Source organism: Hydra vulgaris, chromosome 04 (genome assembly GCF_038396675.1).
Source record: "Hydra vulgaris chromosome 04, alternate assembly HydraT2T_AEP".
Taxonomy (NCBI): domain Eukaryota; kingdom Metazoa; phylum Cnidaria; class Hydrozoa; order Anthoathecata; family Hydridae; genus Hydra; species Hydra vulgaris.
The window spans coordinates 36,940,001-36,967,500 of record NC_088923.1 but is presented as its reverse complement, the minus strand read 5'-3'; the positions used below and the strand labels follow the sequence as shown (position 1 = coordinate 36,967,500).

The window sequence follows — 27,500 nt, the reverse complement described above, 5'->3', positions numbered from 1 at the left end:
AATAAATCAAATAAAGAAAAAAAATGATAACTATTTATAAGTTTATAAACTGCTCCTATGAAAAAGACTTTTTCAATCAATTAATAATCTATTGTACTACAATAGATTTTTAATTGATTAAATTAAAGTTTAAAAAATTCATTAAATTAAAAAAAAAAAAGTTTATAAATTACATTTACTGATTTTTTTAATTTGTTTGTTAATTAATAACAAACAGAAATTACAGGCTCCTTTTGTTGATGGTCAGAAAGATTTGAAAAAAATATTTTTGACTATAGACAGATCAAACATACTATTTTGAGCTAAATTTATGGAAAAACACTGTTTCTTTTATTAATTTATGGAAAAACACTGTTCCTTTTATTAATTTATGGAAAAACACTGTTCCTTTTATTAATTTATGGAAAAACACTGTTCCTTTTATTAATTTATGGAAAAACACTGTACCTTTTATTAATTTGGATATCTGTTTATATTTCACTTAGCTAATAAGGCAATACAGAAACATGCTTTAATAAGAATCTAAGATCAACAAATTATTTGCAATTATTGAACACTTAAAAGCAATTAGTGTAAGCTCTCCCTATGTAAAAGAGAAAAAAATTAGGATACAAGTTATGTTGGGCTATCTATGCTCTATACACCAACAAATTTTTTATTTTTTTATTATTCTGATTCACTCCCAACAAGGCTACAAGCAACAACTATTAAGTTGGGAGTTACTAGAAAAAAAGAATAGAGTTATAGAGCAAGGAGATGGTTAACAGAAGACTTGAAAAGTTGCAAGTTGTATGATTCAGGAAATCATGAAGATGGAAGAGAGTTCCAAAGGGTTGAGGTACAGGAAAAAAACAAGACAAATTAAAATTTTTAGAGCATGCAGGGACTGATATAGTAAAAGAATGAGAAACAATTTAATAATCTTAAAAACTTTCCCAAATACACCATATAAAACAAGCTTATGGAGAAGACCAGCATGCCAAACTTTGTCGAAAGCCTTAGATATGTCAAGACCAATAGCCCTAGCCTCTCAGCTTCAATTTAATTTAATCAGAAATCACATTTAAAGGGGTGCAGTCTTGGGAAAAAGGAGAACATAAAAGAATGGTCAAAAAATTCAAACCTGATTTGGCAACAAAGATAAGTAAATTGATACGTATGTATACCCCAAGCCAAACATGTGACTATTGGAGTCTTCGTGAATAGAAGGATAGAACCCATCAACACTGAGATCAGAAGAAGAAATAGCAGAATTTATTAGTCTCACTAAGAGCAATCAAGTCTGGTGAATTTTACAAGTCTGGTAAAATTCAACTGATGGAAGGTTGCTTCGCAGACCACGAATAGTAGTAAAAGATATATTAAAACAGTTAGGTGGTAGGGGAAGTTTTAATGTTTAATGTTTTAGTTTACTTTTGGCCTGTTTGAAGTTTAAAGAGAACTTGACTCATTATAGAGAGAGCACGACCTCCTGAGCAAACATAGAGGTCTTTATGTGACCTCAACAATGCACACCAAAAGGGTGTGCATTGTTGAGGACACCATCCATGCGCAACATAACACTGTTACTCTGATATTTTGCAGCTGTTAATGGAATCAGCCTCTCTCTGTGAGCTACCACAGAGTTCAGGAAACCTTACTACCTCAAAACCATTAAACTGACTTTTAAAGCTCTACCCTCATTTGGAGACAACAGGAAAAGTTGTATAACCACTATCAAGGAGGCACAAGAAAAAATCTATAAAAAGAATCATAAAGATCCAGCATTCATCATCCTAGGCAGGAAACAATGTAACACAGATTTACATCTATGCCAACCTAATAGATGAAGAAGGGGTTCGATGCTGGTTAGGAGAATTATGCTGCTTACCCCTAAAGTCTTTGCTTAGGAGGCCTCCTACAAGACAGTAGGTGGATGCAGTTAAGACAGTAGCTGGATGAGTACTTTTCGAAGCTGGTTAGGAGAATTATTCTGCTTCCCCTAAAGTCTTTGCTTAGGGGCCTCCTACAGGACAGTAGGTGGATGCAGTTAAGACAGTAGCTGGATGAGTATTTTTCGAAGCTGGTTAGGAGAATTATACTGCTTACCCCTAAAGTCTTTGCTTAGGAGGCCTCCTACAAGACAGTAGCTGGATAAGTATTTTTATCGAGACACCCTCTCTAGTCTTTACTCAACCAAGAGCCCCAAGGCTATTTAAGTAGGAATTTGTTTCTCCTAGCCTTTGCCTAAAAAAGCACACTCTAGAAGGCAGCAGGGCATGGGGCAGGTAGTACTGGGTTACATAATACCTGTAGCAGGGTGATCGTGATGATTCTGATTCTGACCTGACCTGGCAATTACAGCTTAAATACTTGACTGCATCTTTTAATAACTTGAGTAATGGTATAGTAAATGATATTAGTACAAATCATTATAACGGTTATTTAATAGTAAATAAAGTTGGCATTTTTTTCAGCAACTTAAACCTAATATAATTAAACCTGTTAACCTGTTTGGGTAGCTAAAAACAGGCTATAGAACATGTAAAACAGAACTGTAGAATATGAAATATAGCTTCATTGCATACATCGGCTTATCATTACATTAATTTTTTCTTCATTTTTTTAATTATTCTTTTTCTTTTCTTTTTTGTCTTGAAAACTGTCTAGAATAAAGTTAGTATTTTAAAAATGATGTATTAGGAAAGTGCACACCTAATTCTGCTTAAATAAGTTGCACACGACCACACACACACATACACATAAAAATATATTTATATATGTTCGAAAAATTATAATTTAATGTAGCTGTTTTGTTTTTTAGGCTAAAACAAGTGTTCAACATAATTGCTATAATCCAAAATGGAATGAAGAAATAGTTTTTTATGAATTGGTAATTTATTTTTCTTATTCTTGAATATATGCATATATCTTTTTTATTCCTGTGAACAACATTTTTTTTTACTCTTTTTTTCATATTTTTTATTTTATTTTTTTGCATTTTTGTTTTTTTCCTATTTATACATATTTAGGTTTAACTATTTTGATATACGAAAATAACATTTTATGTAACTATTTTTGTTATTTTTATTTAATTATAATATTTTTATTTAATTATTATAATTCACATTTTTGTTCATTTATTTACATAGATGAATATTTAAAGAAACATATCGATGTTTGAACCTAACCTTAACTTTAAACCTGCCTTAACCCAAACCCTTAGTTAATATTGCAGCGCTCTCTTGCGATTGTTCCTATTTGTCAGTCCATGCATTTACTTATCACTTTTTCTAAAAGTTGCTTACAGGGAAAATTTTCATAGGTAGACTGCTAGTAAAATAAAATTGGTTCATGTGTAGAATATCCTTAATATATTAATTTTAAGTTGAACTTTAGCTGAAATGAGATAAAGTTTGAGCTAAGGACCATTTTTTATTATTCATTGCTAAGGTATAAACATTAAACATGCACCATAACAGTAATAAAAGTGTGAAAAATGTTTCAAAGTAGGATGCTACGTTTCTTATTCACATTGTACACTGAAAAGAAAACCTTTAAAAAAGTTGAGCAACACAATGACTTCCATATTTGATCAAAAAATTGCATCATTTAATAAAGAAATTCATTAACTATGAACTAAACTATGAAATAATTGCTTTATTAACAATATTTTATCATGATTTATTTTGCAGCAGTTTTGTTATAGCGTGAATTTACATTTAATAGCGATCTATTCTATTCAGATTTAAATACATTGAAAAGTATAGAAAAAATTAGCCTACTGTTATTTATGTTTTATATGAAATGAGTTCTTCAAAAAAATTTCAAAGTATCCAAAGATATTTGCTGAAAGGGAATCAATATCAATAATATCAATCAATAATTTATTTCTGAAATAAGATTTTACATTCAAGGATGTTTACAAATAGTAAATTTACTAATATAAAGTAAACACCTGCTAATGTTAATAATATCTAATTCAAATAAATATAATGCTAATTTTCATAATATATAATAAAAATAATAAACTTTATAACATAAAAATAACGGTGTTAATAATAACTTTATAACATGAAAATAACGGTGTTAATAATATTACTAATAATAATAACAATAATAACAATAATAACAATATTAATATTAGTAGTAATAGTTAAAAGTAGTTAATAATAGTAATGTAAATATTTATAAAAATAACAATAAGCAATAGTAATGACAACAAAAATTGATTATAGAAATTATAAACATTAACTATATTTTTTTAATAAAAAGTAGAATAATCTAGTTTTAAAGGTTGAGAATGAATTGAGAGCTTTTAGTTCATAAGGAAGGTTGTTCCAAGTTTTAATGCTTTGATATTTTATAGATTTATGCCCGTATTTATGAGAGCAGTGTTTAGAGACAGACAAGTTTAAATTACTATTGAATGAAAAAATGGGTGGATCTAATAAAGGTTGACTTACCCAATTAAATTTCGTCTTAACCAGAGAATTCTAATAGTAAACAAATTAGACGGTTTCAAGAAACCAAATTAAACATTTTGAGATAACAAAAGTTCAAGTGTTCGACTTACTAGGATTTTATTGCACTTTCATTTTTTCTTTTGGTTGGTCTGGTTTATTAATGACATCTTTTCGTTTTTTAGATGAGGTCAAAAATGCATTGGATTTTTAGCTGGACTTGGTATAATTGCTTAAGCCTCTGTTTCATTGTCATAATGTCCATCTCCTTTTTTCTAAAAATTCTACCATGGTTCCTTCTAATCGAATTTCAATCCTTCAGGATTTGTCATTCATCAAAGTTGCATCTATTTACTATAACTGTTCCTTTATGCTTGAAATATTTTGAATATTTAGTTTTTTACCATTTAGTTTATTGCTTCTTTCTTGTCTAACTTGTTCTTACCTTCAACAGTGTTTCAAGTTTTCTGTGAACTGTTTTTGTTTTTTTTCTTCCTTTTCTTTCTAGTAACTTCCAACTTGAATAGCGGCTACATACAGTTGGAAATAAAATAGTTAAACAAAATATTGTAACAAAAGAATTAAACAAACCCACTTCTAACAATGGAATAAATAGTTTAAACAATATTTATACAAAATAAATTGTTTCGTTAAAATTTGTTATAATTATTATTTAATACTTTTAAAATATTTAGTTTCCTTCACTATGTCGTCGAATAAAAATTCAGTTGAAGGACAAGTAAGTCTTTTAGAAGTTACATATTAAGATATGTTTTTTTTAATATCTCAATTTTTCATGTTAAACTTCAAATAATTTTACTCTTACTATATTTTACTGTTTTGCCCTGTAAAAGAATTATCAAAAAGTATTGCTATATAAACAATGCCACATAATTATAATGTCACATAATAATAATAATTATGTTGCATACCAATTATTGATTATATTTAATAAAAACTTATATTTAGAGATATTTTAAAAGAAGAAGTCATTGGAACACTCTGGATTGATTTATCAGACATTTCTAATAATGGTTCTTACTGTTTTATAATTTATTTTGCTATATGTATGTATGTATGTATGTATGTATGTATGTATGTATGTATGTATGTATGTATGTATGTATGTATGTATGTATGTATGTATGTATGTATGTATGTATGTATGTATGTATGTATGTATGTATGTATGTATGTATGTATGTGTGTATGTATGTATGTATGTATGCATGTATGCAGGGGGCAAAATAAGTTTTTATTTTTATTTTTCAACAACTTTACTTCCAACAAGGTTGCAAGCTACCACTATTAAAGTTGGAAGTTACGGAAGAGAAAAGATAAAATTTATAAAACAAGATAACAATTAACAGACAACTTAAAAGATTGCAAATTATATGAATCAGGAAAAGATGAAGTAAGCGATACCAAAAGACTGATGTTTGAGGAAAAAAACTAGACAATTAAGAATTTTTAGTGTGCTTAAGAACAGTCAGAGTAGAATGATGAAACTTAATTGAATGATGAGTGATATGAAAATGAATTTTAGTAGATAGCACTAGAGACGCTAGCTCTTTAGAGCAGTGCCCGTTATTGTATTTATAGAAAAGAGAAAGAAGCGATATTATGACGATGTGATAATGGTTAGAGGTTGGCTGCAAGAGCAGGTCCAACTATGTTTACAATGCATTTTTGCACTTTGTTTAAAAGAGAAAGGGCATCATACAAAGATCCACTCCAGATATGGCAACAGTATTCCATACTAGGATGGATTTTAGATTTAAAGAGATAAAGATTAGAATTCAGAGTGAGAAAGTGGCAAGCATGATAAAGAGATGCAGCCTTAGCAGATGCCAATTTTGCAAGTGATTTAATATATGGTTTCTAAGAAAGATCAAAAGTAAGAGTTAATCCTAGAAGGTTAAGGCTACATGACTTATTGAAAACATTACCCTTCAAAATGATAGGAACATCTAGATTATTGAGATAACAATTAGCTGAAAAAAATTAAGTTTTTTCTGGGTTAAAGTCCAACAGCAACAGCGAGCCCCATGCTGCAGCAAAGTGGGATCCTTTTTAAGCTCAAATGCCCCCTTCAAGCAATCAGAGAGTGTTGACTCCTTATCAAGACTAGTATAAATGGTATAATCAATAAACATGTCACCTAAGATGTGAAAAATTCTGGGAGGTTGTTAATATAAATTCAAAAAAAGTATAGGGCCAACTATAGAACCTTGAGGAATCCCTGAAATTACAGGTTATGACAAAAAGTGCTGTCCATCAAAGACAACTTTTATACTTCGGTTGGTAAAAAAGGATTCAATAATCTTAAAGATGTTACCTGATACATCATAAGAAAAGAACTTATAGAGAAGACCAGCATGTCAAACTTTATCAAAAGCTTTAGAAATGTCAAGAGCGATAGCCTTAGTCTCTACACATTTATCTAATGCATGATAAAATCTATCAGTTATTACTCTTAAAAAATCAGTAGTAGAATAAGAAGATTGAAATCCATATTGATGATCAGAAAGTAAGTTATATTCAAGATGAGAGATTAAGTGTTTGTTAGATCAAGACTCAAAAACCTTGCTTTTGATAGTAAGAAGACTAATGGGATGGTAGTTCAACAAGTCAGATCGCTCTCCAGAATTTTTGAAAATAAAAATACCAAATGCCGCTTTCCAGCAGGCTGGAAAACAAGACTCTGATAAGCACTTGTTGAGTAGTTTTGAAAGTATAGATAACAGCTCTAGGCAACTCTTCTGCAACACTATAATAGGTTTATTGTCCAGACCACAATCTGCAGAAGAATCTAAGCAAGAAATCACTTTACATACAGAAGCTGGAGCGATACCAAAGTCAGGCAGTGGAATAACCTGTTTTTTGGCTATATCAGGTAAAACGGGACAAGTGGAATCAAGATATGATATTGATGAGAAGTTCTAAGCGAACAATTCAGCTTTATCTTTAGTTGAAGTGACAAGACTGAACCATACAATTGCAGATTAAATCCAAGTCATGAGAGCCTAATTTTTTAGACAAAATACGAGATTTCGTGATCTAAGAATAGTGGACTTTGGCATTAGACAAAACCTCTTTACAATGGTTTCTAGCTATTGTAAACAGACATTTGTTTTGCTGACAGGTATGAAAGTAATGGTTATGATTGGAAATTGCAGCAGCCCAATGAGAGGAAAACCATAGAGAAGAGTGAGGCTTGACTTGGAATTTTGGAGAGGGAATAAAGGATTCTATGCTAGCCTTAAGCCAAGAAGTTATGAAAGAAGCACATTTGTCAGCAAGTAGGCAAAAGATTTCTACCCAAAGGTCATCACGAAGAAAATCACGGAAAGAGTTCCAGCCAGCTATAAGGTAGTTGTAAGTGGTATGATGGTAGGGGGGATTCTGATGATGAAGAAGAATGAGATAATAGTTTTAAAGAAATCAATATATGATCAGAAGCACCTAAGGGTGAATGTGGAAAAACTTAGCATTGACTAGGATTAGAAACAAGTCAAGTAGGGAAGGTAAATGATTCTGATTGTTTGAAAAATGAGTTGGAAAGTTGACTATTTTTGTTAGAAATTAAGAAAGCCAAAAGTTGTTGGTCTTAATGCCTGCAGAGTCACTGACACTGGAGCCAAGCCATTCAGTATGATGAGCATTAAAGTCACCAACAACAACGATATTGGCTGAATAATAAAGAAAAAGGGCTTGGTCAATTTGAATAGAAATAACATCAAAAAGAGTGCAGTCTTGAGACTAAGGAGAGCGATATAGAGCAAAGAGAAAGGCAATAGAGTGAAGTGGTGCTAAATGAAAGCACATAAAAGAATAGTCTGTGGATTCAAACCTAGTTTCCTGACAAATGTGAATTCTTATGAATTCTAGTGAGTTCTTATGAATGTAAATGCCCAAGTCAAGCATGTGACTATTGGAGTCTTTACAAATTAAAGGAAGATAACCATCAACACTAAAACCACATGATGAGATTGCTGAACTCAAGTTAGTCTCACAAAGAGTAAATAGGTCTGGTGAAATTTGCAAGATATAAAACTCAACAGGAGAAAAGTTACTTTGAAGACCAAGAATATTAGTGAATGATAGGCCTAGAGAGCTTGGTAAAGACGATAGTTTTTTGTACTTTAGTCATTTTTAAATATGTTAGAGAACTTGAATCAAAGCACAGATAATACTCAGTACACTATTTAATAGTCCAAGCAATTTCCTCATAACTATTAATAAACCCTCAGCCGTAACAAAGGGCTCTAAATGTGGCCTCGACAATGCACACCCTGTACCCTCATTAAGGAATGTACCCTGATTAGGAATGAGTTGCCTAGTCATAAAATAAGAGACCCAAGCAAAGCCCATGCATTGAGTCAAGGAGATTCTGTATTCAACATCTTAAACTGGATCATCTACGCCATGAATACATCTACGCAAGCCTAATTAACCTAAGGATAGTCAACAGATAGAATCTGTTTACCCATTAAGTCTTTGCCTAAGAGGCCTTCTAGAAGGCAGTAGCCGGATTCATTTAACATCCGCCCAAGATAAAGTATTTTTATCAAGAAATCATCTCTAGCCTTTGAGCCTCTATGCAGTGGAGTGTTTAAAGTCAGAGTTAGCTTTTCCTGACCTTTGTCTTAAAAACGTGTATCCTACAAAGCCGCATGACATGAAGCAGGTTGTACTGGGTTAAATGTTACCTGTAGCAAGATAACCTCTTGCAGGTATCAGGAATGGTCCAAGGGGCTGCGATATCTGACACTTATTTATATATACATATTTATGTATATATTATATATATATATATATATATATATATATATATATATATATATATATATATATATATATATAAAATATATATATATATATATATATATATATATATATATATATATATATAAATATATATATATATATTTATATATATATATATATATATATATATACATATATACTTATATATATAAATATATATATATATACATATATATTTATATATATATATATACTTTATGTATATATATATTTATATATATATATATATATATATATATACATATATATTTATATATATATATATACTTATATATATATATATATATATATATATATATATATATATATATATATATATATATATATATATATATATATATATATATATATACAGTGCTCAAAGGGAGGCGGGTTGCAGCGGGATGCCATCCCATCACCTTTTTATAAAGTATAAACCATCCTGCCACTTTTTTATAAATCTCTATATATAACAATAATTAAGAGGGATGGTATTTTTAATTTACCGGATACCATCCCGTTACTTTTTTTCCTCCACTTTGAGCACTGTATATACAGTACTGTGAATAAGTTTTAGACCACTTGTATAATTAGACGTATTTACAATTTTTTTCCTATGTAATTTTTTTAAAGCGTACTTAAGTTTAATAATATATAAGAAAAGTTGAAAGAGTATATTATTTTGAATAAATAAACAAAGTTGATGAAGAAACGTGAGGGATTTGTTTGTTTATTTATTAAAACGATGTGTCATAACAACTACATCCAAAACAGGATGTTTGAAGAATGCTGTTACAGAAACCAGAGAAACTGGCTCCCTTGAAGATAGAAAGAAAAGAGGTAGACCTCCTAAGCTAACAAAAGATGACAATAAATATTTAAAAACCCTATCTTTAAGAAATACCAAAAAAGCGTCAACCCAGCTGGCATAAGACAAATGTCAGCTCTTCTTTTATTCAACAGCACCTACTTAAATCGGGATTTAGAGGGTGTGTTGCAATTCGAAAACCATTATTACAGTGTGGCAATAAAGAAAAACGACTTAAATATGCAAATCAACACAAAGGCTGGGCCCAGGAAATGTTTACCCGGGTTCTGTACACCAATGAGTCCAAATTCGAAATTTTTGGAACGAAAGGACGCTAATATGTTTGAAGAAGAATTGAAGAAGCCTATCAGCCTGAGTGTTTAAACCCTACTATTAAACACAGAGGAGGCTTTTTACAAGTTTGGGGCTGTTTATCTTCATCTGGAGTAGGTGATTTAATCAAAATAGGGGGGCGACTCACCGGGAACGTTATGTGGATATCGTAAGGCACCATGCTGTATCATCCAGAATGAGACTAATAGGTCATAATTTTATTTTGCAGCAGGACAATGACCTAAAACATTGTTCCCGAGTGGCAAAAAATTATTTAAATGAAATGGCAGAGGAAGGAGTACTGGAATTGATGACCTGGCATCCCCAGAGTCCAGTTTTGAATATAATAGAGCATATTTGGGATTACCTGGACAGAAAGAAGGTTGAACATGCTTCCCGAAATGATGAAGAATGTTTTGAAGTACTTCAAAGAGAATGGCACAACATACCCCAGGATTTTATAACTAACTTGTATGAATCTATTCTCCAGCGAATATTGGCTGGGAATGAAGCAAAAGGAGGACATAGTAAATATTAACTATTTTTTATGAAGTTTGACATTAAAAAGTTTGTAATTGTTCCATATTTTGTGTGAAATACATGTGTTTTTATAAGTTTATAATTTAGAACTACAAACTTAAATATTAGAGAAGAATTCTCCGGGATTTTTTGAAAAACTGTAAGTGGTCTAAAACTTATTAACAGTACTGTGTATATATATATATATATATATATATATATATATATATATATATATATATATATATATATATATATATATATATATATATATATATATATATATATATATATTTATATATATTTATATATATATGGTTGTATCCTAGAGATTAATAATGCAAATAAACATTAAAGAATACAACAAGGTACAAAATCAGAAAAATGAAATGAAAAAGAAGAACTTGTTACCTATGAGAGATCAAAAAATTTCTTGCAAGAGAGATTAATAAGGTCTGTAAGAGAAGTTAAAAAAAAAGGAATTTAAACTTATGTAATTCATACACAGTTGAAAAAAATTTGTAGGAGCTTTAAATTGTGTTATCTCAACAAAAAAGGTTTCTCTAAAGATAATAAAAAAACAAAAATATAGGAGATTGGTTTCTTCTCTTAAACTCAAGCTTCTTCTTATTCTTCTTAAGGTTTAATCTCTTAAAAACTTGTTTTAAATTCCCATTAAATCATCAAAGACTTTTTAATTATCTTAAAAATATCTGAAGTTCATTTTGTAATGTCAAGGATACATTAAGTGATTTGGATTAGTGAGCGGTTGGTATTGTTTGTTAATTTACATTTTCAGGAAGTTGAACCGGAAAAACCGGAAATTATATTTCACTAAGATTAAAATGTTTTTCAAAATCAGTGTGTTGTTTATTATTGTTTATTGTTATGTTTTTTTATTGATCATTTTTTAAAATTTTTTTTATAATTGTTTTTTTATTTCTATGAAATGTTATTAATGAAAAATTTGGATTTTTTCTGTGAATTATATAGATGAATTCAATAAAAAGTTATAGATAAAAGATATAAAAAATATAAAATTTTATTGACATTGGAATTGATTTTGGTATTAATTATGGAAGAATATAAAATATTATCGTTTTTTTTTTAACGTTATTTTTGAATAAAAAATTTACAGATTTTTTACCAACATTTGGTCCAGCTTGGGTTAACCTCTATGGTTCTTCTCGCGACTATCATTTCATTAAACAAAATGCTTTTTATAATCAAGGCTTGGTATGTATTTGTTACCAAATAATGATTTATATATATTTGAATGCTTATATCTGCATCTGAATTTTTTTTTAAATTTTATGCTTTTGAATATGAAGTTTTCTGTGTTGTTTTTTTTCTGTTGGTGTAAATTTTATTTAATTTTTTTAGGAGGAAGGGATTGATTACAGAGGGCGCATTTTGCTTTCCATTCATTTGGAGGAAAGTGAATTAACAAAAGAAACAAAGAATGTATATGTTCGGCCTTTCCAAAACCATTCACGTGTTAGTCTTTTTTTTTTTCTTTTCTGACAATTTTTTTTTTAAATACAAAATAATAAACAAGTGTATAAATCAAAATAAAAATAAATTAATTTATTAAAACAATTGTATAAATAAATTATACTAATCAAAAGTACTAATAAACATATAAATAATTATTAAAATAAAATATATTTATAAAATAAAAATAATAAATCAATAAATTTATGCTAATAATTAAACAATATTAATATTAGAAAAAAAAAAGTTAAAAGTTTTTGATTTACAACTTTTACTACTCTTAATAATAAATTAAAGATTATTTAAATAAATAAATTAAAAATTACTATTAATAGTAATAACTTTAGTTTTGTATTATTTAAAGTTAACTGATTGTTAATTAATTCATTATGTTATAGGCTGTTGGAGGGATTAAAAAAGAATTTCAGTTGTTTTGTTGTATTTATGAAGCATGCATGATTGATGGAAAGACTGCTAGCAAACCAATTCAGTTTGAAATAAACATTGGTCTAAAAAATATTTATTTTTATTTATTATGAGTTCGATTTTTTTTAACATTTGGTTCACATGGTTCACTGTGATTGAACTTTTTTTTCTTTTTTTATTATTAAAAAAAAATCAGAGTATTTTTTTCCTATAACCATTTTGGTTATTATAATAATTGTATATAATTATATTATATTATATATAATAATTTGTGTTTATCTTTTTAAAGCAAATATAATAAATTTTAGAATTTGAAATTTGTTCCAGTTTCAAATTTTAAAAGGTAAAAATATTCTATAGGTAACTATGGTAATAGAGCTGATGAAAGTATATTACCATTCATTAACCAGCAGCAGGTTAAAAGCGATAAATTCAATATACCTCTAACTACAGCAATGGCAGCTGAGAGCTTGGATGAAGAATATTATAACATGCCGTATTATGAACATAAACCATGTTTGCATATACAATTTACTTTAGAAGATCATATAAGACGACTTTATTTGCAAAACATTTTGCATAGATTTATCATAAACCTGGTAGGGTTTAAGTTTTACTTACTTATTACATTACACTGGTTAGCAAAAATATTTTTTTTCTGGTGTTTAAGAAATCAGGTGTGATTTTTTATAATTTCAATGAAATAACTTGAAAAATAATATAAAATTTTTTGAACATAAAATATGGCAAAGTACTAAATCCAACCAGTTGTGCACTGTAAAATAAGTTGAACTCAAAAATTAAATAGTGGATATTTTGAATTTACTTAGTGATAATTGGTAATAATTTATGTTTTAAGTATAAAAGAAGAAAAATTTCTTTGCAAATATTAACCAAATATTATGACAATAACTTTAATGTGTTGATGGGAATGTTGAAGAATCTTGTTTGTCACTTACATGATCAAGGGTTTCAAGAAATCAAGAAATGTCTGTACAGAAAGTGCAACTTGATACTCATGTTATTGTTAAACTTTACCATGTCATGTAGCATGTTACCATGTCAATAATATTAATGAAAATTAAATAATACTTGTAATGTTGTCTGTCTTTATAATTGTCTGAGTTTTAGTTGCCCAAAACTTTTTATTAAGAACTACAGTATTTAGCTAGACAGTCAATTCAACATTAACAACATAAACATTGGTAAAAAATTTTTATTCAAGGGCCATCAAAGATGCTTGCAAGTTTCGTCATGGTAAGCCAAAGTAATTTGTTGTATATATCTATTGAAACAAACCACCATCCTTATTTAATGGTTTTACATTTCATGGTTATCTTTAGTAACTCTCTGCATAAATGTTATGTAACAATTTTAATGGTGTGATTTGCTTCATCCTACAAAGTTAATTCTTTTTTTATACAATGTGATACTTGGCTTGACTATTCCATAAACAGATAACGGCAAGTAAAAATAGCAAATAGTCATTGTTGGTATAATAATTAATTCAACATTGTGAGATCTACACAAATTTCCACTATGGTCAGTAATATTTTTCCTTAACATTTTTACAAAATAAAATATTTTTTTCTCAAGCGAAAAAAGTTATTAGTGTGGTCCAAAAGATTTCTTTCTTATAATCAATTCCTTCTTTCTTATAATCAATGTTACACCTCTAATGCCAAATTCCTTCTTTCTTATAATCGATGTTACACCTCTAACACCAAACACCTCTACAAATTCCTTTGATTAGTTTATTTTTTGACAAGAACTCTTTTTTATTAAAAAGTTGCTGAATAATTGTCAATAAAATAATCAGATAACACTTTTTCTTCACTGTCACTTGATTTTTCTTTATTTTTTTTTTACAAACCTAGCAGACATTGTGCTGGTTTCTTTATCAAAGTTCAAAGTTCAATAATATTTTTTTGCTTTACCTGTGTCCAATGTTTACTCTTTGTGCAAGTTTTTCATATGATGTGTGATGCCATATAGTCAGTTTTATGGAAAAGTACATCAAATAAACATGTTTAGTAAAACATTAATTTCAGTTATAAAGTACACACTAAAATATTTTGACGTAAACGAACTACAAAGTTGTGGGAACTAACAATATTATAAGATTAGTATAATGTTATTATAACATGAAAATAGTCTTATTTAAATAATATTATGTCATTTTTTCAGATATAACAACAGTATAACAATAATATTTATCTTTATGTTGTTATTATAACCAGATGAGTCAACAGTATAAACAGTTTATTGTTATATTGATGTTATATTAATGTTATGCTTGTGTTCATTAATAATGCCATTTTAAATTGAGACAACATTTATTTCTTCTTCAAAAAAAAAAAGTAATTATATATATGTATATATATATGTATATATACATATATGTACATATATATACATATATATACATATATATATATATGTATACATATATATATATATATGTATACATATATATATATATATATATATATATATATATATATATATATATATATATATATATATATATATATATATATATATATTTATATATACAGTATGCAAAAAAAATAATGGTACAATTAAAAAAAAATTAAAATATTTAAAAGTTTTTTTTAGTTATCTTATCAAGTATTGTTTTTAAGAATTTATTTATGTATTGGTGAATTAATTGCTTTTCAAACCATTTGGATTTTACACAATTGATCTAATGATGCATAAAATTGACTGCAAAAAAATATTCGTACAGTTTAAAAATAATTTCAAATTGATCAAATTCCATGGTAATTAGTATCGAGTGGGGCCTCTTTAGCCTTGATGGCCTCATCTAGATGATTAAGCATTGAGTTGATCAAATTTTGGGTCTCTTCTGTTATTGTATTATTCCATGCCCTCATTATAGCTTCTTTCAAGTTGTCTTTGCATCTAAATGCTCGGTCGCCAATTTTTCTATCCAAAATATACCACCAATTTTCTATTGGATTCAAGTCCAGACTTTGAGATGGCCATTCCAAAACATTGATGTTATGTCAATGTATACCTTCGTTTTCTTAGCGGTCTGTTTTGGATTGTAATCCTGCTGGAGTACAAAATTGCTTCCCATTCTCAATTTTTAAGTATATGGTTGCAAGTTAGGAGAATTTCATAATACATTGAAGCATCCATTTTGTTATCAATAAATGTAAATTTCCCCACTTCAACTCATACTACCCCAAATCATCACATTTCCTCCTTCATGCATTACACTACCTCTCAAACAACTCAATTTATAAGCTTCTCCTTTTTTTCGCCACACTTTTTGGACTCCATCCAATGAGACGAGATTGCATTTTGATTCATCTGACCACAAAATTTTTTTCCAATATGATATCGGGATTTTAAGTACTTTGATGCAAATTCCAATTGACGTTTCATTTGTTTAGAAGTTAAAAAAGGTTTATTTCAAACCACTCTACCTCTATATCCTTGTTTTCTTATACAATTTCTGATTGTTTGAGGAGTCACTGTGATGTCATGATCTTCTTGAATTTTTAAAACTAATTTAGCTGCCGAAACAAATCTATTTTTCTTTACATTAATGATGACATTAATGATATTTCGATCAATTGCACTGGTGGTCTTGCGTTTTCGTCCTCTACGAACCACACTAGCAACGGTTCCAATCAGATTATGCTTCGTATCAATTAAAATATCAATTCTACTAATACTTGATAAATGTAGTAGATGGAATTTCATTTGATTTTAATTTAAATTTTACATCTGTAAGCCAAATTATTTATCTCAAGTTTTATTTTATTTTTTATTTTCTTATTTTTCAAAAAAATAAAAAGTTACAACAACAGAGCTAACAAATACTTGATATCAATTATTTCTTTCTCACCTAAATTTCAAATAAAAAATGAACATTGAATAATTAATAACTTACACCACCAATGCCTGAGAGCTGTTGTTAAATTAAAATTAACTATCAATTAATTTTAATTTAATGGAAAACTTATTTTTTTGATGCAATCTTTAAAATTATAATTTTTTTTAAGTGTAGGATTATTTTTTTTACTTACTGCATACATATATTTATATATTATATAAATTTTCATAATTTAATTCGAGCATATGGTTTTATAAAAAAACTTATAAAGCTGAAAGAAAAATAAGTATAGTTAAATGTAGTTGAAATGGCCTTGTTTTAAAGTTAAATACAAATTTTTTTTCGCAAGAAGTATAACATCATAAAAGCATACAAAATATAATGTTAAATATAACAACAAAATGCAAATATAACATTATTTTAGTAATATAACAGGATAAATCTGCATATAACTTTATATATAATGTTAAAATCTAAACTTAATAAATGAATGGTATTATAATGATTTTTTTTAGTCTGTATCTTGCCCATAAATTTTATAATACAAATCAGGGTAATTCAAGCAACTTCTTGTTGAAATCATGAAACTGAAGTATTAAAGCACTTGACGAAATTTTCCTACAAAGTTAGTAAATTTTAAAGCAAAAATTGCCAAATTATAAATATGCAAGTTTTAAGAATTTTAAAACATATTTTTTTATATTATTTTATAGACAAATATACAGCAATTATAATTTTTATATACATCTTATATTAAAAATTTACCTAATTCCTCATACCCACATTTTTCAGTCATGTATTAAGTTAGTAATCATTTTCTGTATGCATACTCAGTTACATTAGGGTTTTACCATAAACACAAAAATAAAAGAGATTTTTTTTTTTTTTTTTTTTAAATAAAATAAATTTTTTTTCTATGAGGTTTTCTAAATTCAGCGGGGAAAAAAAAAAGAAATTTTATGAAACTGAGGCAAACAGCAACAACATAGCAAACATAACAAAAAACCTAGAGTTAAGTAAAATAAATATGATTTTTTAATTTAGCATTCTAAATTTAATCAGAAACTGGTTTTACCTTTCTGGCACCAAATTGTTTGTTAATCAGTGTTATGTATAACTTTATGTAAATAACTCTTATGTAAATATCTATCGCTGATATGTAAATATGTTGTACCATTATGTAATTTTCTATAGTTGGTACATGATATACAGGATACACACAAAAAGTAAAGATTACACTTTTGGCATATTTTTAGGAAGATGCTTTGAAAGAAACTCAAGATCGATTTCAAATTAATGCTGGTGATAGATGGGAGTGTCTTAGAGATGCTTTGGATGAAATAGTGGCAAATTGCATGTAAGAATTAAAATTAGAATAAAAAATAAATATAATAATAGTGTAAATATTTGTTATAAATTTATTTCTCATGCACATTAACCCTTGCCAAATCTAAAATATTTTTGACTTTAGAAGGTTGTCATTTGATTTCTGGTGCCTCGTATACACGAATACATAAAAAAAGTATATAAACTTTTTTGTATATTTTTTTTACTTCTCTGCCAGTCTTAATATCTTCTGTAAGTGCTAATTTTTCAATACCTTACAGTTCTTAAGATTGTTTTCCTGTATTATATAAATCAATGGTTCTCTTAAACTAACCAACTGTTCCATTTCCCCAATTGCCTGTAAATCTATCTCTAAAGCTTTACATGCAAAAGTAGCTTTTTTAACTAAATGTATGAAAAAATATCAACAAAGTTAGTAAAGACAATTATATAAACATCAATCATTTCAGCAAGAAATCTTGCATGATATAAAATGTGGAGTCTTTTAAAATGAAAACAAATGACAAATCGGCTTATCATGTGAGGTTTTAAAAAGCTTTTCTGTAAGTTTACAACTTATTCACCATTACCGGTACCAGTCATTTTTATTTCTATCTTTTGTTTTGTTTAACTTTGAGTTCTACAACTTGGTGTCTGCATGATAGACAAAAATGGTTTTCCTTTTCATCTTTAATTAGTTAACACTGTTTATTCATAAAGTGTTACTTGCAGTTGCATTGAAAGTTTTTTTTTGTAACTTAGTCACCAGTACTAGTCATGCAGTTTTATCAAATAATACTTAGTCAACTACTTTATTCAGTTAAAACCTTTTTTATTGCTTGAGTTATATTACTATTTTACAATATTGAGCTATATATAATACAAGCTTGAGTTATATTACTATTTTACAATATATTTAAGATATATATGTATATCTTTTTTTTATGTAAAGTCACCTCCCCAAGGTTGAGAAGGCCACTAAAGTCAAAGAGCTTCTTTATCTGTGGTTAAAACTCTCTCTCAACTCTTAAACTCCAAAACACGAATCTTGATGAACAAGGCTGTTTTGTGGAGAAACAAGTTGAGCACTGTACTACCAGGGGGATTGAACTTGGAACTTCTTGCTTATGAAGCAAGTACTCTACCACTACACCACTACCACATGAATTATTATTATTTCTTTAAATTCTTTAAATATTAATTAAATTAAATTCATTAAATATTCATTAAATTTTTTATTTATTTATTTGAGTTTTATATTGTATTTTGCCCTTATGTCTGAAGATATTGTTGGCTTAGCATAGGAAAAGCTACAAATAGTCATAAAGACTAATCCAAAGTAGCGTCTGTTATTGACCATCATTTTTGCATAGCAAAGTACTACTCAAGCGCTGAGGTGAGTGGATTTGAACTCATATTGCACAACAGTTTGGGTTTTAACAATTCATTTGACGCTCTAACCAATTGAGCTATTCTGCCAGATTTATATTTGATATTCTTTATTTAAATACGAAGTAACTGTATTTTAAACACAATTTAATAAAAATCAATTTAGTATTTCAAAATATTAATTTTAGGTCAAAAAAAAAGTTACTTCATGGAAATAAAGTAAAAAAATCCTATTTTTCATTTTTTTTTAAAGAAACCTAACTTAACTAAACATAACTTCATTCATAACTTCATTCACTCATAACAATTAAAAAAACTACCAAAAATATGTTAAAGAATTTTATTTTTTATTAGTGTTTTAATAAATATACAAGATATATATCTTCCTTTTGGGTGGTTTGGACAAAGCCTTAAAATCATCAGAATTATCTTCACTTTAAAATCTTGATTTTGTATATAACTGCTTGTTAGCAAGATGCTCAACAACTTTTTGGCTGGTGGATACATAGCTCTTTCCATCAGCTGTTTAATGATCATAAAAGATCTATTATTTGCTTTATTTTTTTCCATTCTGGAGATCAAATGATTCAAACATCCATAAAAGTTAAACGTGTCTTATAAAGATTCATAAGTTCATTCAAATGTTTTGTGATGCTTTGTTTATTGTGTGTAAGCTAAATTTCATATTCTAGAGCTTCCTAAAGTTCTTTTCTATTCTATTTCTATTATTTGTCTGTTATATAACATAATTTTTATTTTTTAAATTCTTGTTAAAAAAAAGAAATAAAGTTTTAAGAGAGATATAGAATGAGAGAGATGGTGATAGTAGCCAAGAATGTTCTGAGCTTCTGGATTAGTATTGAAATTGACCAAGTTTTTGATTCTTAATCTTAAATTCTGTATGGGGTAATGAGCAGTTCTTTTGATTCTTTTAAACACAGTAGTATTTGTATAATCTTTTACTTGTACTTAATAGAACTATAAATTGAATGATAACCATTAAAAATTAAAAGTTGTGTAGATATGGCAGACATTAATGCAGATATAAGAATACAACAACAAAGAGTCTTTCTATAGATATATAATTTTTATGAATAGGGGAGAGTGGTGTACCTCAGAGGTATTTTCAAACTTTTACAAATATAAAAAAAAAAAAATACTTACAATATGTTCTGTAATTTATGATATTAGTTACTCTAGGATTTTTTATTAAACATCCAGACATATTTTTATCCCTTTTTTTAAGTTTAAAAAACAGCTTACATTACAGCCAAGGTACACCACCGGTGGTGTACTTTGGAGGTATGTATTTTGTACCTTGGAGGTATTATTGTTTGAATAGATTAAGTACTCAACATGGTAGAAATTTGATATGTTTACTTATAGGATAATTGGACTTCACATCAGAGATAATATTAATCTATCTAGTTAGATTTATATAAACTATATTTTAATTGATACTTATGTTGAAATTATATATTATTATAAATTTAAACTAATTTATACTTAGAAGTATTTAAAGCTTACAAAAGAAATAATGTTGATTAAGAAAAGAGTAATAACAAATATCTACATTAAAGTTTAGTAATAATAGGTATTTCACTTTGATTTAGCATTTATCTACACTACATTCAGGTAATTAATAAAGTTAATGCCAAATTAATTTTTCCAGCTGCCATGCTGAACCTCCTGTAATAGAGGGATGTGGCAACTAAAAGACCATGTCTAATTAGTCCAACTCATACACAGTTTTATAATCTCTTTGATAATTCAAGAAAATTATCAAAGAGAAAATAACAATTTGAAAAAATAATTACAATTTAACAAAGAAATACACACATCATATTATACTAAAGAAATTCTTAATAAACAAAAAAAAATATCATAATAAACTATAACAATATATATTACATTAAAAAAATACTTTCATAAGAAATATTAGTTATAATAGTATTTACAAAATCATGCAAGTTTGTACCTTGATGGTACCACCAAAGTACACAACATAAGCTACCTCCAAGGTACACCGCTACCACAGTTTTTACAAAACCGCTACCATATGTTTATAGGTTAGGAGTTAAGCAGTTTCAAGCATGCATAAATGCAGCTGAAAACATGTTTTACAATTTTTGATAATCAGTTTTAAAACAAAGTTTATACCTACAGTTGTAGAAAAAAAAGAATGCGCTCTAAAAAAAGTGCCTTTAGAGGCAAATACATGCAACTAAAAATTCAGTCTGAATTCATCACCCGATGGCAGCACAATTGACGTGCCTCCAAGGTACACCACTCTCCCCTATTATATAATATAAAAACAGTCTGTACAAAATTAACATTCGTCCTTTTGCTACAAAAATCATGGAAGTTCTTTGTATAAATAGTTACAAAAAACTTTAATTGAGTTAAGTTAATATTTATTTGGGTATTCTTTTGAGTCAATAACTGCTTAAAAACATGGCTTTTTGACAAGATCAATTTTTGGCATCATTCTGGTGTAATGGTGTTCAAAGGAGCCTTTATATAAAAAAAGTTGATCTCAATTTGTTGCAGTTGTGTGTTTTATGTTTCTATCAACTTTCTCTCACAAATTTTCTATCAGATTTAGGTCTGGTGACTGCAGGCCATTCCAAAACATCTATTTTGTTAGCGTCAAACCATGCTTTAACACTTTTGATGGTGTGCTTGGGGTTGTTGTCTTGTTGCAATTTACAAGCCAAAGGGAGGTTTTCCTTGGTAAATGGCAACATGAAGTTTTCTAGTATTTCTTTGTACATGTATTGATCTATTCTCCCTTGAATTCTATGCAACGGGCTTATGCCAGACCATAAAAACTTCCTTAACACAATCAGATTGTCACCATCATTTTTTATGGTCTTTAGAGGATACTCAGGACTAAGTTCTCGGACAAACATATTATTTTCTGTCAAATCCAAAGTGATTAGACTTATCAGTCCAAAGCACATTTTTCCAAAAAAGTAAGTTCTTGTGTTTGTACTGTTTTGCAAACTTTAAACAACTGACAAGATTATGTTTTGAGACCAAAGGCTTTTGTTGGGTAATCTTTCTGAATAGGTTGTTTTAGTGTAAGAGACTTTTGGCAGTGCTGACAGACATTGAATTTTAAATTTTAAGCAATTTGTTCTTTAAGTTTTGGTGTGCCAGCAAAAGAATTCAGTTTAGTGATACTGACAATGGCTGTGTCTTCACTTGGTGTTGTTTTTTGTTCACGAGACTTGCATTTTCTGTTGTTTAATGAACCAGTACCATTAAATAAATTAATAGAATTGATAACTTACTTACAAGAACAACCTAATATTCGAGCAATTTCAGAAATGTTTAATCCCTGATTTCAAAATGACTGTACTTGTCCTTGAAAGACATCAGTTTCTTGTTTACCACACCCATAGTTGATAGATAATGAGTTTTGCTCAATAAGTTACAAGAATATCCTAAAAATACTGAATAGACTGATTTTTATTTGATATAATACATAAGTGTTTTTAAGAAAAAGTAGATGTGTGTGAATTTAAGAAAAAGTAGATGTGTGTGAATTTAAGAAAAAGTAGATGTGTGTGAATTTAAGAAAAAGTAGATGTGTGTGAATTTAAGAAAAAGTAGATGTGTGTGAATTTAAGAAAAAGTAGATGTGTATGAGTTTAAGAAAAAGTAGATGTGTGTGCTAAAATGTAAACATGACTACTAAAATGATCAAAACAAGCAATTTTTACAAATTGTCGGGGTGTAAAACTGTGTAACTAGCATTAGATAATAGCAAAACCGTGTAGCTAGCATTGGATAATACCATGTATCTGCACTACAGTTTTTTTACTGGAGAAGGTTAAAACTTTATATTTTTTTTATTACAACAGGTTTTGGGTTCATTTTAATATAAAGAGTATTATTCATGTTTTTTGTAATGTCAACAATATATATTTGTGTTGAAATTATTAATATCCAATTATAGTTATGTGTTTAATAACCAACACTAGTTACGTGGTTTTGCACTATCCTCGACGAAATGTCAAATGAATAGTTTTTAAAACTCAGTTGAATAGTTATTTAAAAAGGTAAACATTGTTATAATACATTGTGGATGCTATTAAAAATAACAGCAATTACTATAAGAATGTAGCATTTGGTATCAAAAATTTTATTTTATTATTAATTTTATTTTTCCATTATAAAATGTGAAAAGATAAAAATATGTAGATTTGTAGACTGTTATATATTTATGTAGATTTCTGTTACCATATAAAAAACATGTTGTATAGATTGTTATGTTTTTTCTCAAGCATATTTAAAAAAAATGTTTCAGCCTTTTTTAATAAATAATAAAGTTTAAATATTTCACAAAATTTACTCATATTTTATTTGCCAAATAAAAAAATGGGTACCGTACTCTAATTGGAAAATATTTGTACTTCATTCAGCATACACCCAATGTTCTTTTAAATATTATTATAAATAATATTATAGTTATTATTCTATTTTAAACTCTATTTTACTCATTCTTATTTAATTTTTCTAAGTCAAAAAATTAAATAGAGATGAAAATTGTTTTTGCATTTTCTAGCGATTATATTAAAAAAATGAAATCTATTTTTTGTTTTTTTCAAAATATTCATTTTTATTTCCCATCAATGACCCATCCCTCCCTCCTCTCACCCCCACCCCCTCACCCCTAAAAAAAGAAGCATTTGCTGGCACCCTATCCATATTATTTCTTTCTTTCTTTGATTAGAAAACTTTCAACTCAGTTACAAAAGGAACAAAAAGATGCTAAAGCAGCAAGTAAAAGACTTAAAGTCACACAGTTAGATGAAGAAAGGTTGTGCATGTGCATTTCATACACGGTACATTTATAAATGATTTATTTTTGAAAATCATTTTTTTTTTTTTTTCAAAACATCACCACTGTAAGCATTCTAAAATGACAAGTTTCATTTCGCAGCTTTTTAAATTATGTGATTCCTATGAATCCACAGCAGTTTGCATTCTATGCAGAAAGCAGATGAGTTTATAATTTGTATAATTTTTGTCAAAAGTTCTTTTTTAAAACTCCACTGCACAATCAAGCAAAAACATCTTTATATAAGTTGTATGAAGAGAAAAAAAATATATAATATTGAACCTTTAACTTTTTCAACTCCACAGAAACGTTCATAAAGTAGCATGCTAATTATGAAAAATGTGTGAAATGAAAAAGGAAATGTCTATCCAAAATAATATTTCATCAAAAAAAAAAGAGATATTAATAATGACAGCAAATGAGGAAATAGCTATGATGGTTGCTTTAGATAACCAACCATTTAGGATCACTGAAGATGATGGATTTATTGGTTTAATGGCTCATTTACAGCCTGGGTATGTATTACCAAGCAGATATTTTTTTTTTCAAAAAAAGCACTTCCTCAATTGTATGATTATATAAAGAAAAAAGTTTGTAATGAAGTTACAAATCACAGTACATGAGTTTTACTTCAGATATTTGGATTTATCTCTTATCTAATGAAACATTTATTTCTTTATCAGGACATTGGATAAAAAAAATTTAATGTAAAAAGATACTGTACAATATGCTTTATGTTTTCCAGAATCTCACGCAAGAATAAATATAGCTGGGAAGTTCATCAATATATTAACAAGATGGGGGAATTAATGCACCAAAAGGACATAAAGTTAAAAATGGTGCTGTCAATATGTCTCCAGACAGTAAACTTATTCAAGTAACATCAGTTTATTGCACAATTCATTTATTACAGCTTGTGATTAAGGATGTAGTTTTATCCCAACATTAATGATAGATTTATTAACTAAATCACATAGAATAGTTAGTAATAGCCATTTTAATTATTAATCAAAAGCATGTAAAGAATTTTAGTAATTGCAACAACAACACAATGAAACACCTTTACTTTTAGTGCAAAATGTTCCCACTTATTGGAATAGTACATGCTTAATGTTAGAATGACATGAGAAACTTGAAAGAGCAGTTCAAATATATTTAATGAGCTGCCAACATTCACATCAAATGATTGGAAATTCATTAAAAAATAATTTATCAAAAATTGATTAGAAAGTTTTTTTTTTTTTTTGAAGTTACTTTAGGTGCTCCCAGAAGTCCTTACAGTCTTAACACAGTGCACCGCAGGAGAGAATTTAACAAGAAGTTCATGCCTCCTTCCGTACAAATGTTGCTTGTTGGGCTAGAGCTGGGATCGAACCTTGGACCTCTGGGTTCTGAGCCAGAACTCTAACCACTGCGCCATGGCTGCTGATGCAAAGATGATGCACCTTTGACAAAAAAACAAGTTTTAGCATTTTTCAATAAAGGTTCTTTTCTCAAAATAATTTGGATATTACAACTTATAAAAGATATGTTTTATCAACCATTATCCTTACTACAAGCTTAAATGTCTTCTTATTGAATCTTACATAATTGTCTTTTAACAGTACTTTGCCAAAACTAAATAAGGTTATAAATTTTTATTATTAAAATTCATTTAACTATAATTTTATTATGACATAATACTTTTTATCATTGAAAGCCAATTTTAGTGGTTTTATTTATATTCAAATCTTGTCAATGTTTTGTAAACTGTTTTTGGAAACTGCTTTGCCTATTTTAATTTTTTTCATGATACTTAATAAAGTATAATTACAAAATTTATCTTTAGTAATTTCAGTTATATTCAAAGTCTACAAAATTTGTACAAGCTACTCAAATTGATGTTTTTTTAATCACTCAGTTATAGATAATAACAATGATGCTTTAAATTATTGGAAATATGGAGAAAAGTTTCCATTGCAAAAAGAATTGGCTCTTAAATTATTCACATTGTCAGCATCTTCTGTATTTACCGGGAAATTGTTTTCTGAATACATAAATATTTATGAGATCATAGCTGTTACCTCAACACAGAGAAATGATATTGTTTATACATCATAATGCAAATAAATTTATAAATGAGTGATGAAGTCTGTATTTTCTGTGCAAAGTTAATTCTTAATTGAACTATATAATTTTAACAATGTTTTATTGAATCCACTTGCATTAAATTATTTTAAAAGATTAACACTTTAAAGTTTGTGTTCTTGGTTCTCTCATTCTTTCAATTACCAAATGATTTGATCAGGTCTAAACTGTTTACAGAAATAGTAGACTGGATACCACGTACTGAAAAATATACATATCTTATCCAGGACAGTCTGATTATGTATAAAGGAGCTCTATGTATGCATGTATGTATGTATGTATGTATGTATGTATGTATGTATGTATGTATGTATGTATGTATGTATGTATGTATGTATGTATGTATGTATGTATGTATGTATGTATGTAGGTCAAATTTAATGTTTATTTTAATCAGATTTTGATACAAATTGTTCACTTGTTTTTGCTTGTTGATTTTTCACTTTTTTTCATTAATGTCTTCACAATTGTGGACTTTTGCATATCTGGAATTTGACGTCGATGTTCTTCCACAGTTTGTAAAACATATTGCAATTGAGTTTCATCTTTTGTCAAAATTTGTATGTAATCTGAAACAAGTTTCACCCCTCTTTCGGCTGTGACATTCATAACATTCACAGAATTAAGAATTTTGTATGCTTCCTGGTATTTGGTTACTGTACTCCATGTGTCTAGGCAATGATCTTTCATAAATGTCCAGTTTATTCCAAGCACTTCAAATGCATATTTTGATCTATTTGTTACAAAGTCATCTAAGTTCATTTTTACAATTGTATCCGTTAATCCTTTACCTTCAAGCCTTTTTACCTGTTTTTTTTTAGCTGGCTTTTCAAATGAGACTCACAAGGTCTTGAGTTAAATACCATAAATGTCCTGTAATGGTTTTTATGGCAGATTCAGCAACTTCTTTGTCAAATATTTTGAAAGTATCCAATTTCTTAATCAGTGTCAGGTCATTGTGAGGAGCATATGAAGAGATGGGAGCCCAAAACCGGTGTTCCATGTTAATCAAAATTAAAAAAATTGAAAATTGCAAAAGACTTTTCTCTTTATTCTTTGTTAAATGAAAATGTCTAAACAACTATATTTTAATAGAGTAGAGTGCTTTTA

The 27,500-nt window shown here is 28.1% G+C and overlaps 1 protein-coding gene across 6 annotated transcripts in view; it reads left to right on the top strand.

Moving 5' to 3' along the window:
- The window catches only part of LOC101239749 (otoferlin), a 209,604-nt gene that overhangs the window by 73,069 nt on the left and 109,035 nt on the right, over nt 1-27,500 (top strand). For all 6 annotated transcript variants that reach the window (XM_065796214.1, XM_065796217.1, XM_065796218.1 and 3 more), the window contains 9 exons: nt 2,804-2,872; nt 5,138-5,181; nt 5,412-5,476; nt 12,050-12,147; nt 12,295-12,408; nt 12,804-12,912; nt 13,192-13,430; nt 17,956-18,056; nt 24,156-24,267. In XM_065796214.1, coding sequence (XP_065652286.1) covers nt 2,804-2,872; nt 5,138-5,181; nt 5,412-5,476; nt 12,050-12,147; nt 12,295-12,408; nt 12,804-12,912; nt 13,192-13,430; nt 17,956-18,056; nt 24,156-24,267 — 951 coding nt within the window. The remainder of the gene's footprint in view (nt 1-2,803; nt 2,873-5,137; nt 5,182-5,411; nt 5,477-12,049; nt 12,148-12,294; nt 12,409-12,803; nt 12,913-13,191; nt 13,431-17,955; nt 18,057-24,155; nt 24,268-27,500) is intronic.